The sequence below is a fragment of the Mesoplodon densirostris genome, chromosome 1 (genome assembly GCF_025265405.1).
Source record: "Mesoplodon densirostris isolate mMesDen1 chromosome 1, mMesDen1 primary haplotype, whole genome shotgun sequence".
In the NCBI taxonomy this organism is placed as follows: domain Eukaryota; kingdom Metazoa; phylum Chordata; class Mammalia; order Artiodactyla; family Ziphiidae; genus Mesoplodon; species Mesoplodon densirostris.
The window spans coordinates 156191237-156204396 of NC_082661.1; the positions used below are offsets into that span (position 1 = coordinate 156191237).

The following is a 13160-nucleotide window of genomic DNA, read 5'->3' on the forward strand; positions in this document are numbered from 1 at the left end:
ACAGTGGTTGAGAGTCCGCCTGCCAATGCAGGGGACACGGGTTCATGCCCCGGTCCGGGAAGATCCCACATGCCGCGGAGCAGCTGGGCCCATGAGCCATGGCCGCTAAGCCTGCATGTCCGAAGCCTGTGCTCTGCAACGGAAGAGGCCACAACAGTGAGAGGCCCGTGTACCGCAAAAAACAAAAACGAAAACAAAAACAAAAACAAAAAAAACTATGGAGACAATAAAAAGACAAGTGGTTGCCAGCGGTTTTGGGGTGGGCGGAGGATGAATTGGCATAGAGGATTTTTAGGGAAATGAAAATACTCTGTATGATACCATAATGATGGATACACATCATTATGTATCCATAATGTATCCAAACCCTTAGAATGTACAACACCAGGAGTGAATGATAGCATAAACTGTGGACTTTGCATGGTTATGAGGAGTCAATGTAGGTCCATCAATTGTAACAAATGCACCACTCCGGTGGGTGTGTTGATAATGGGGGAGACTGTGCATGTGTGGAGGCAGGAGGGATATGGAAAATCTCTGTATCTTCCTTTCAATTTTGCTGTGAATCTTAAACTGCTCTAAAAAAAACTTAATTTTTAAAAATTTCTTTTCATTTTCTTAAAGCTTTCAGGCTATCAAAAGGGGATGTGGCAGGGGGGTGTTGAATATGACCTAGCAACGCAGTTCCTAATTTGAACTGGGTGAGAGGAACTTCTGCCAACTATTATATATCTATCTCCCTTCTGGGAATCCTGACTAGCCTCAGTGATGGGGGTGTGACAGAGTACCTGGCTTGGAAATCTATGAGCCAAGTTCTGAGATCAAGTCAAAGACTCAATAAATGGGTTGGAACCCTAATCCAAATTCTTGGTGAATATAGTCAGATGTTGGCATTAAAAAAAAAAAAATCCTACAGGGTTTAACAAATCACATAACCACTTAACATTATATGTTGTCTTTCCAGGATTTGAACTCACCTTCCTCATTCATATGAGGTGATGTGTGAAAAAAGTCATCTGAGGTGAACCAGTGATAAAATCCTCAGAATTACAATGAAACATATCAGAAGCATTTACGTATTTTGTAGTATTGTTACGTTAGTGCATAGTGGGGCTTCAAAGCTGCCAGAAGAAACAGAATTGACTACCAACTGCTCCAACACGTCTTTAAGAAAGGTTCCTGAAGACTTGACCCCAACCACAACCATACTGGATTTGTCCTACAACCTCCTTTTTCAACTCCAGTGTTCAGATTTTCATTCCTTCTCTAAACTGAAAGTTTTGATTCTATGCCATAACAGAATCCAAGAGCTGGATATCAAGACCTTTGAATTCAACAAGGAGTTAAGATATTTAGATGTGTCTTACAACAGACTGAAGAGTGTAACTTGGTTCTCACTGGCAGGTCTCAGACATTTAGATCTGTCCTTCAATGACTTTGACACTGTGCCTACCTGCGAGGAGACTGGCAACATGTCACACCTGGAAATCCTAGGTTTGAGTGGGGCAAAAATACAAAAATCAGATTTCCAGAAAATTGCTCATTTGCATCTAAATACTGTCTTCTTAGGATTGAGAACTCTTTCTCATTATGAAGAAGGTAGCCTGCCCATCTTAAACACAACAAAACTTCACATTGTTTTACCAATGAACACAAATTTCTGGGTTCTTTTGCGTGATGGAATGAAGACTTCAAAAATATTAGAAATTACTAATATAGATGGCAAAAGCCAATTTGCAAGTTATGAAACTCAGCAAAATCTTATTTTAGAGAATGCCAAGACATCCATTCTGTTACTTAATAAAGTTGATTTACCCTGGGATGATCTTGTGCTTATCTTCCAATTTGTTTGGCATACGTCAGTAGAATACTTCCAGATTCAACATGTGACTTTTGGAGGTAAGGTTTATCTTGACCATAATTCATTTGACTACTCAAATACTGTAATGAGAACTATAAAATTGGAGAATGTACATTTCAGAATTTTTAATATCCCACAGGAGAGAGTCTACTTGCTTTTTACCAAAATGGATATAGAAAACCTGACAATATCAGATGCGCAAATGCCTCACATGCTGTTCCCTATATATCCTACAAGATTCCAATATTTAAATTTTGCTAACAATATCTTAACAGATGACGTGTTTAAAAAATCTATCCAACTGCCTCATTTGAAAACTCTCATTTTGAAGGACAATAAATTGGAGACACTTTCCTTAGTGAGTTGCTTTGCCGGCAACACATCCTTGAGGCACTTAGATCTGAGTGAAAATCTGTTACAACATGAAAATGATGAAAATTGCTTGTGGCCAGAAACCTTGATCACCATGAACTTGTCATCCAACAAATTTGCTGATTCTGTTTTCAGGTGCTTGCCCAGAAATATTCAAATACTTGACTTGAATAATAACAAAATTCAAACTGTCCCTAAAGACATTATTCACCTGACATCCTTGCAAGAGCTAAATCTTGCATTTAATTTTCTAACTGATCTTCCTGGGTGCAGTCATTTCAGAAGACTCTCAGTTCTGAACATTGAAATGAACTTAATTCTCAGCCCATCTCTGGATTTTTTCCAGAGCTGCCAGGAAGTTAAGACTCTAAATGTAGGAAGAAATCCATTCCGATGTACTTGTGAATTAAGAGATTTTATTCAGCTTGAAAAATACTCAGAGGGCATGATGGTTGGGTGGTCAGATTCATACATCTGTGAATACCCTTTGAATCTAAAGGGGACTCAGTTAAAGGATGTTCATCTTCCTGAAGTATCTTGCAACACAGCTTTGTTGATTGTCACCATTGTTGTTATCATGCTAGTTCTGGGGACGGCTGTGGCCTTCTGCTGCCTCCACTTTGATCTGCCCTGGTATCTCAGGATGCTAGGTCAATGGACACAGACATGGCACAGGGTTAGGAAGACAACCCAAGAACAGCTCAAGAGAAATATCCAATTCCATGTGTTTATTTCATACAGTGAACATGATTCTGCCTGGGTGAAGTATGAATTGATTCCCAATATAGAGAAAGAAGATAGTTCTGTCCTGATTTGCCTTCATGAGGGAAACTCTGACCCTGGCAAGAGCATTACTGAAGATACTATAAACTGCATTGAGAAAAGTTATAAGTCCATCTTTGTTTTGTCTCCCAACTTTGTCCAGACAGAGTGGTGCCACTATGAACTCTACTTTGCCCATCACAATCTCTTCCATGAAAGTTCTGATTACATAATTCTTATCTTACTGGAACCCATTCCGCTCTACTGTATTCCTACTAGGTATCCTAAGCTGAAAACTCTCATGGAAAAGAAAGCATACTTGGAATGGCCCAAGGATAGGCGTAAGTGTGGCCTTTTTTGGGCAAACCTTCGAGCTGCTATTCATGTTAATTTATTAGAAACCAGAGAGATGTGTGAACTGCAGACATTCACAGAACTGAATGAAGAATCTCGAGGTTCTGCAATCTCTCTGATAAGAACAGATTGCCTATAGAGTCCCACCCACCCCTAGGAAAATTGGGACCTGAATATACTGTTAGGATATAAATTGATACAACCTTTATGATGGCAATTTGGCAATTTTTTTTTTTTTTTTTTTTTTTGCGGTACGCGGGCCTCTCACTGTTGTGGCCTCTCCCGTTGCGGAGCACAGGCTCCGGACACGCAGGCTCAGCGGCCATGGCTCACGGGCATAGCCGCTCCACGGCATGTGGGATCTTCCCAGACCCGGGCACGAACCCGTGTCCCCTGCATCGGCAGGCGGAGTCTCAACCACTGTGCCACCAGGGAAGCCCGGCAATATCTATTAAAATGAAAAACTATCATTCCTTCATGTCAGTTCCTTGAAGGAGCTCTAAGAATGTATCCTATAGAAATGCAATTTTCAAAGGTTTATGTAAAGAAGGTATTCATCCTGGCATTGTTTGTAATCATGAAAAATTAAAAACAGCTCAAATGTCCACAAAATAAGGATTGATCTAACAAATTATAGTACATTAAAGTAACAGAATATTACACAGCCATTAAAAAATAAGGTAGGTCTATATTTTCTGGTATGGAGAAAGTTATATTTTGGTTTATACATTGAAATAGGAGTCTAGAGGAATATATACCTGTACATTGGTGTAGTAACAGTGGTTAAGGTCTGGGAGTTTGGATTACAGGGAGCATTTGGTTTCTATGTTGCATATTTCTGTAATGTTCGAGTTGCTTAGAATGAATCTATACTTCTTTTGCAAGCAGAGAAAACAATAAAGATAATGTTAAAAGCCTACACATCCTACTCATTTTGTTTGATCTTCCCTTCTAGCCTCACAGTTCATTGAAAGAAAACAAGCTCTCTTGAACTTTGCAAAATTATATTTCCAGAACAAACATCAAGAACAAACATGTTCTTTCCCTATTGGCTCACCCACATGATAAAGGAAGGAAATGTCTTTAAGATCTGACACCCGATCGCCTCTTGCACCCTTGCAACCTATCATTGAACCCTGTCAAATTATTGGCCCTTTCCCAGAACACTCATCTCCTTTCATGCCCCCAGACTCTAGAACTTGGCATCATGTCTGCCGGTGATACCTTTCCTGACTTAGTTCGTTTAGGAAATCTTATATATCCTTCAGGCACAATCCAAATGTCGACTCTTCTTTGAAACTTTCCTCATTTCTTCCCCCAAGCATGATGTTCCTCTATTCTCTACAACACTTGGGATATATTTTCATCACCAAACTGATTCTATATCTTTAAAAATATCCCTTTCTTACTCTTCTATGAGCTCCTCAACAGTGAGGACAGACTTCCCTCTGTCCTTGTATCAGCGGCACTTTGCTCAGTCCATGGTTCAGAAAAGATGCTCAATTAATGTTTATGGAATGGACGTTGGGTTAGCTAGAGGAACTTAGTAGGGACTCAACTGGCTTCAGGATAGAGAGCGGAATTTGAAGGCAAATTCTGAGAAGCTGAAGAGGAAGAGCAGGAATAGGTGAAAGGAAGAGAAGACTGAGAACCCAGAATTGACGGATTCCTGAGTACAGCTTGAATCAGGTGAATTTGCCAATATTTGGTTGTTCTTGACTTACAAAAATATCTATTTCATCTCATTCAAGCTAATAAAACCAATCTCCTAAGCAGGCTAAAATTGGGCTCTGCATCTACTGTATTTCCTTATAGTTTGTGGTCATATGAATTCCTCACACTAGTAGCCATTAAAAAAAGTGGCCTCAAGAAGGTCAGCCTGAGAGTGTAGGGAGAAGGCTGGTGTCAATCTAGAAGCCAGGCTGTACTTCCATTTTGCCAACGGCCAGTCTGCTCTGAGGAGCTCGAATTCAGCAGCCCTGAGGCTGAGTGTATCTCTTCTTCCTTCCTGGTGAGCCTTGGTCTGTCTGGTAGAAGGGGAAGCCAGAGGAAACCACAGTGGAGAGATGGCAGAGGATTAGGAGAACACCTCTCCTCCCAGGCTCCCAGCAGCTGGGCTGCTGATATTAGTGTGATTCACGGCTTCGGAAAGAGTCAGACAGACACTGTATGAAGACTTTGTCGATCTTGCATAAATTAGTGTGAGACTCTTACCTTTACAGATTAATTAACTTGGAACAAACAAAGAGGATAACATCAGCCCTAAAGTTGTCAGGATTGGGTTATTCCAGTCCTCAGTTTAGTGATACAGTATTTTAAATAGACATTTTATTATAATTTAAAAAAATAACACATTAGGCTTAGTTCTCAGCAACTTCTAATTTTAGCAGCTGGACAGCCCCTAAATGTTCCCCACAATTATTTGAGATCTGGACTCTGTCTGCAGTCTCTTCCTACTCACCAGGGCATCCTGCATTTGCAACCTGATTCACATTCCTAAAACAACGTTCTTGTTCTATCAGTAACTTATGACCGGAGGCAGCTTCTCAGATTAGCCACCTTTTGTCCACAAGCCAGAACGTGTTCTTTGTATAAAGGATGAAGAATAATTGGGATCCTGGTTTCCCCTGGAGGTTGTGAGGACAACTTCATCACTGGTACTCTGCTGGGGAAACTTCCCATGATCCCTTAGCTCTGTTTTTCACCTGTGTGAAACTGGTACTGATCTCAGCCCTCCATTATCATTTTTCTATTTATTTTGCTTATTCCACCTTCCCCCACTAGAATGCAAACTCCTTTAGAGCAGAGATTTTGTCTATTTTGCTCACAGATGTTGTTTCCACCTCTGCCCAGGGCAGTGCCTGGCACATGGCTACTCTCCAAGGATTTTCCAAAGGAAATATAGTTTGTCTGTAGACACTTTGTTGATTGGCCGCCTCTGCTCTTCTCAGGTCCAGCAGGGCAGCCAAGGCCACCCACTTCAGTGTCAGCCCTTGTTGTACATCAGGCACATAGATTTACTCGGCAGGGAGCTTTCCTCACCTTCAATAAGTATATTTTTGCTTACACTTTCTGGGACCAGCCATCCCTGGATCGTCTCCCCCTGCCCCCCACCTTTGGCTCTTCTCTTTACGTCCTCCTGTTGGGATCCGCTTCATCTCAGGGGCTTGCTGTGGACAGCCCTTGAATTTCAGAGTCTGCGGATTATATGAATCACCACAAATGGGTTTTATAGTCCCCCCCAACCCCCATCAGTGCCCGTCTTCTTGTTGCTGTATCAGCTTTTCAAGAGGAGAAGGGGAAGTTCTGGGCCAATAAAGCCGCTGCCATGGCCCACTCCTCAGACCCCTTCCCCTCTCCCCCACCCCCAGGTCTTTGGAGAGACTTCCTTGAATTTTCCAATAGGTCTTCTTGCTTCTGTAGTTCCCTGATAGCATGTCTGTAATTATGGGTACATTCTTAAGCCCTGGTACGGCCAGGCCTGACAATGTTCTCCAAGCAGGATGTCCCTGGCCCATATCCAGACCCACATGGATCCTGGTCTTCCCTTGACCCTTCAAGGTACTTCCTGACCCTCTGCCTTGCACATGAGGCCAACCAGGTATCCTACAGAGCTCTGGATCTCCGTGCCTGTGGGGTCCTCTCAGAGACTGGTGGGTGGGCCTCCATTTGAGGTGGACAGTCTGGCAAGAAGATCACTTCTGCTGGCTGAAGCAGCGTGGGGTCACCCAAGATTGGGCCACCAGAATGGTGCACACGTGCTAATTTGGGGTGACTCTCATATCGACCACAAGATGACGTTGGGGCCTGGGCTACCAACAGTCTACCACCAACCCTTGGGCTTGAGCCAGCAGTGTAAGGCCTGTGTCCATCTGTGATTTGATTGTGGTGCCACCTCCTGTCTTCAGTACCTGTGGCAGGTGTGACAGCAGATGCTGCCCGCTTCATCCCCCGCCCCCACCATCCCGGGTGATAATCACCATTGCTGCAGTTCTGTGCCATGTATTAGGTAGTCCTTGGAGGATGGCTTTCAAGACTGAACACCAATGGGCTTTCTGGTCAATGTCCTCTCTCACCTCCCATTGACATGGTGACATCATGCTCTCCCTGTCGTAAGCCATGTTCATAAGGGAAGGACATATGTTGTGGGAGTGGAACTGAGCCTCTCTCTTCTTGGATGGACCCCTCACTACCCTCCCCACTGGCGATGGTGTGTTTTTAGTCAACACTGAAAGAGCTCCCATTCTAGGGAGGCAGTGATTACCATCTCAAGAGTCCAAGAGAAGACACGACTGGAATATGCCTTATTCTATGTTTCCACCATAAAATTCTGAATGTTAGACTAAACAGGACCAGAAAACAAATATTAGCTTATGTTTTCCTGCATACTTTGGGGAAGACATGCATCAGTGAGGCACAGCACCAAGCTTTGAGAGAGAGTCACTGTAAGGCATTGTGGACAGATGCAGTGACATGAGTAATAATAAAACCATCATTACAGACATGCTATCAGGGAACTGCAGAGGCAAGAAGATCTATACTCTTTAATGGAAACAGGTTCCGAAGAGCCATGGTTTGTGTGGTTTATTACAGCATTGTTACTTTTTTTTTTTTTTGGTGGAAATTAACCAGGAACAGTACATTGGACAATAAAATGCCTGAAGAGATGGTTCTTGGATTTGAACAGGGCGAGATGGTGCTGGGACCCTACAGAGAATCCTCTGATGCACAATGGACAATGGACAATGTACAAGTAACTCTTCTCTATCCATCTCCATGAAAAAGTCACTATACTTCACATAGGTCTGTACCTTGTGAAACATTTTAAAATCCGGTTATTTATATAATAATTATAAAAAATAGGAGCTCTGCAAAAAAATTTTTCCTGCTGCCCTGCACACCCTAGAGGCAGCTCTGAGAAGGAGAATATCCTGGCTTATGCAGCCAGAACATACATTGCTTCTTATTTCTTGGTGGCACAATGACTTATTTCAGTTTCAAAATAAGTCATTGGCAGCAGAACAGTTTTTGTCTCGAGTGCTAATGGGGATGTGGTGAAGTTCAGTGCTAAGACTGATGGATCTGACAGTTTGGAACAGGCAAATTCTAGTATCATGATATTAAGGTTATAGGAAGTTCCTCCTATGGTTTTCATAAAAAACTTATTTTATGTCACGATGGGTGAAAGTACCATATTATTAACTTATGTTCTCCCCATGGAGGAAGTTAGAGCCTTAGTTGTGCCCAGGAACTCTCTAATCCTAAGGCCCTGAAGTGTTTGACTTCCTGGAAGCAGTACCTTTGGTCCTGGGAAAAAAATAGACCAGAGACATATACTGGAAGAATCTCTACCAGGTTAGCTCTCATTGTCATTAGGACCAATGTCTTCTTTTAATTCCTAGACTCACTAGCCCTGAGGAGATCCAGAGACCCATCAGCCCTCAACCTCCTCCTGGTTCTTTTATTTCTAGAAAAGAGGTGAATCAGTCTCCATGATGCTGTTTGAAGTATCCTGGCCTACTGTGTAACAATACAAACCTGACCCTTCTTGGGGTTTATACGTGCCTGTCACTGTTCTAAGGCTGTTATGAACTTTACCTGTTAATTCTCATAGACCTGTGAATTAAATTTTATTATTATTCTCATAGAATAGACAAAGTACCCAAGGTACCAAAAAAGTTAAGGTTTCATGGCTAGTAAATGACAGAAATTCAAGGTGGTCTGATTACAGAGCCTGCTTTCATACCTTTTCTGCTAGGCTGCCTCGCAAGAGCTTGGAAACTAACTACGGTTCCTGCTAGACCCTGTTCTCAGAGGGAGGGATCTTGTTGCATGAGAGCAATTATCATGATTTGGTGTGTAAGCCAAACGCTTCCAGTCCTCACTGCCTGTGGCTACAAAGAAGGCTCATCAACATCAATGACCCCAAATTCTTGGTCCCTATGAATAGTTCTGTGAGATCCCAAGGAGCCTTGTGTGTGCTCATATCTCACACTCTCAGCCACTCTCACCATCTTGTACCACCACAGTCTACTCCACTCCAGTTATCTCAGGTAGCTAGACTGGGGCCTGTCAAGGTCCTTGAAGGAGTCTTGCACTATTGACATCGCTGAATGAAGTGCCTTCTTGATGGTGTTAATGTTCATGCTAAGGGTGCTTTCTCCCAATAATCCCAAATCCACCCATCTTGAGGTGAGAAGCCATGCTGAGCTCCATAGAGTGGTGGGTTCAATATCTCTCTCCTTAAAACTGGGTGTCGACATTTCAGCATCCCACAGCTGCAAGGCTAGGATTCAGAATCTCACCAAGTCAACAGGCTCAACATCGCTAATCATCAGCGAAATGCAATCAAAACCACAACGAGATACTACCTCACACCTGTTAGAATGGCCGTCATCAAAAAGACAAGAAATAGGGCCTCCCTGGTGGCGCAAGTGGTTGAGAGTCCGCCTGCCGATGCAGGGGATACGGGTTCGTGCCCCGGTCTGGGAGGATCCCATATGCCGCGGAGCGGCTGGGCCCGTGAGCCATGGCCGCTGAGCCTGCGCGTCCGGAGCCTGCGCGTCCGGAGCCTGTGCTCCGCAACGGGGGAGGCCACAACAGTGAGAGGCCCGCATACCGCAAAAAAAAAAAAAAAAAAAAAAAAAAGACAAGAAATAACAATTGTTGGCAAGGATGTGGAGGTAAAGGAACCCTTGTGCACTGTTGTTGGAAATGTAAATTTGTACAGCCACTATGAAAAACAGCAGGGAGTTTTTTCAAAAAATTAAAAAGAGAACTACCATATGATCCAGCAATTTCATACCTGGGTATTTATTTGAAGAAAAAACCCCCACTAATTTTAAAAGAATATATGTTTATTTCAGCACTATTTACAATAGTCAAAATATGGAACTAACCTAAGGGTCCATGGATAGTGAATGAATAAAGAAAATGTGGTATATAAACAATGGACTATTATTTAGCCATAAAAAAAAATCTTGCCATTTGTGACAACATGGGTAGACCTTGAAGACATTATGCTAAGTGAAGTAAGTCAGGCAGAGAAAGACAAATACTACATGATCTCACTTATATATGGAATCTAAAACAAAAACAAGACCAAAAACAAAAAAAAACAAGCTCATAGATACAGAGAACAGATTTGAGGTTGCCAGAGGCAGGTGTAGAGGTGTGGGTGAAATGAGGTCAAAAGGTACAAATTTCTAGTTATAAAATAAGTCATGGGGATGTAACATACAGCATGGTAACTATAGTTAATAATACTGTATGGCATATTTGAAAGTGGCTAAAAGTGAAGATCTTAAAAGTTCTCATCACAAGAAAAAAATTTGTAATGATGTATGGTGTTACAAATGTTATTATGGTGTTACAGATATTAATTAGACTTATTGTAATGATCATTTTGCAATAGATACAAATAGCTAATCATATTGTACACCTGATACTAATGTAATGTTAAATGTGAATCATGCCTCAATAAAAAAAAAATTAGGAAACATAAGACAATCCTATTGGTGCTTACAGTTTATCTGAAAGTGACTAATAATTTAAAATCTGATGTCATATTAAATGACTGTTACAGAAATAGATAAACAAACCTTCAAAAACAAACTTACTGATTTGGGTGCACATAAATATACACTATAAAACTACCAAATCGGGCTTCCCTGGTGGCGCAGTGGTTGAGAGTCCGCCTGCCGATGCAGGGGACACGGGTTCATGCCCAGGTCTGGGAAGATCCCACATGCCAAGGAGTGGCTAGGCCCGTGAGCCATGGCTGCTGAGCCTGCGCGTCCGGAGCCTGTGCTCCGCAATGGGAGAGGCCACAAGAGTGAGAGGCCCGCGTACCGCAAAAAAAACAAAAACAAAAACAAAAAACTACCAAATCTATAAAGTACCAGTCAAGTTTTTAAAATAAAAAGTGACTATGGCTATATACTCAACCTCAGAAAACTTCCTAATTAAAGAGACACTAAGGAAAGAGTAAAACACCGCATATTCATTCCAATAAAAATAGTACCATAAGGGGGACTTCCCTGTTGGTGCTGTGGTTAAGAATCCGCCTGCCAGTGCAGGGGACACAGGTTTGAGCCCTGGTCCGGGAAGATCCCACATGGCGCAGAGCAACTAAGCCCGTGTGCCACAACTACTGAGCCCATGCGCTACAACTACTGAAGCCCACGCATGTAGAGCCTGTGCTCCGCAACAAGAGAAACCACTGCAGAGAGAAGCCCCCGCACCGCAACGAAGAGTAGTTCCCGCTTGCCGCAACTAGAGAAAGCCTCCGCGCAGCAACAAAGACCCAACACTGCCCCCCCCACCCAAAAAAAAAAAAGTACCATAAGTATGTATAATCAAAATAATTATCTGGTGAAATTTTTCTATAACTTTTATAACCTTTAAATTTCTTCCCATTGTCAAATATATTGTCAAATATTCATTTTTCTGAAAAGTGAAAGTGAAGAAAAATCACTAGATCTTTTGATGCTTAATAATAAATTATGAAGGCAAAATTGTGAATAACTGGCCTATTGGGCAAAAATAATTTTTCGTCCTTTGCTGTTTCCCTTTCCAGTTTTTGTACAAGATTGTTTCAGGATTCATAATTGTGCAAAGACCATAAAATTGTGTCATATTTCTTAGCCTTTACAATTTATATAACAAGTTCAAATTAGAATTTTAGAACATTTTATTCTTTAAAAAGTTCAGGAAATCGGCTCCCCCAAGCCAAGTATGTGGTTTATGTAATCAAAACAAATAGCTGAACTAACTACATGTGCTACGCGAGATAAAAACAACATCGAAAACTTCTTTCCTCAAAACTGGCTGTCAACATCTCAGCATTTCAAAGCTTCTATGCTGGGATCCAGAGTCTCACCGAGTCTCTCATGAAATCCATTCCTGGGAAATCCCTTCCTGGGAGCTCTGAACCAGCCCAGGGAGGAAGGAGTGTGAAACGGCGCCCCCTCCCTTCCCCTGTCCATGCTCCTTCCCCCCCCTCCTTTGCGACCCCCCAAAACACCATCCACACTCCCAGTTATTCACAGCAATTTATGCATGTAAACGGAGAGGAGTGAACATCATCCAAACAGCGAAACATTTCTTCCCAGTTTGGGTTCTGGTAGGACGCCCTGCTGCATATTTTATGCAAATTGGATGGGGAGGTTTGCCCCCTAAGGAGGCCCAGGAGAGGATGGAGGAGGGAAATTAACTCCATTGTCAGAACCTTAAAAAAAACTGAGAGCTAACATCTTTCTTAGATTTTACAAGCAAAAAGCTGGCTAAGCTTTAAACTGAACTGATATAATAGATTAAAACTGAATAGATAGAAAAATTTTTTCATTTTGAAATCTCTGTCTTAAAACCAGCTTCAGGCCCCAAAAGGCCCCAAATAATAAAACGAACACCACTAAAAAGGAAAAACCAAACCGAAAAAAAAAAAAAAAAAAAGAGAGAAGCAGCAGCACAGCGGAAGCCAGCTGCATTGCAACTTCTCATTTTGCAGCGTGCATCTAACCTTAATGCCAGGGCCCCAGGGAAGTCGGGTTAGAAGCAGTTTCACTTCGTTGGTTGCTCCCCACCCACGGGCCTTTCCGGAGGCGGAAAGCAGAAGATCATGATATTAAAATAGATCCCATTGTTCATGCAAGGGCAACGCCATCAGCACGGCCTCTCTTCCGGCTAGTCCACCTTTTCAATTCTCAGTTTGGCTCCCCTCAGCCTATTTATACGGACTCTACTAGAAGCCTGAATTGGCTTTTGGGGGGAGCTATGGAGTGTGTGCTGAAGCATTTGGCCACTTCGTGTT

At 42.3% G+C, this 13160-nt stretch overlaps 1 protein-coding gene across 1 annotated transcript; it reads left to right on the forward strand.

Annotated features, from left to right (window-relative positions):
* The first annotated feature begins 1052 nt into the window (after window positions 1-1052).
* TLR10 (toll like receptor 10) lies at window positions 1053-3488 on the forward strand. The gene has a single exon (XM_060091548.1). It carries the CDS (start codon window positions 1053-1055, stop codon window positions 3486-3488), a length of 2436 nt encoding a protein of 811 aa, XP_059947531.1.
* The last annotated feature ends 9672 nt before the right edge of the window (window positions 3489-13160 follow it).

Coding starts and splice junctions, on each gene's coding strand:
- TLR10 (XM_060091548.1), top strand. CDS start 1,053: ATGAAACATATCAGAAGCATTTACGTATTTTGTAGTATTGTTACGTTA.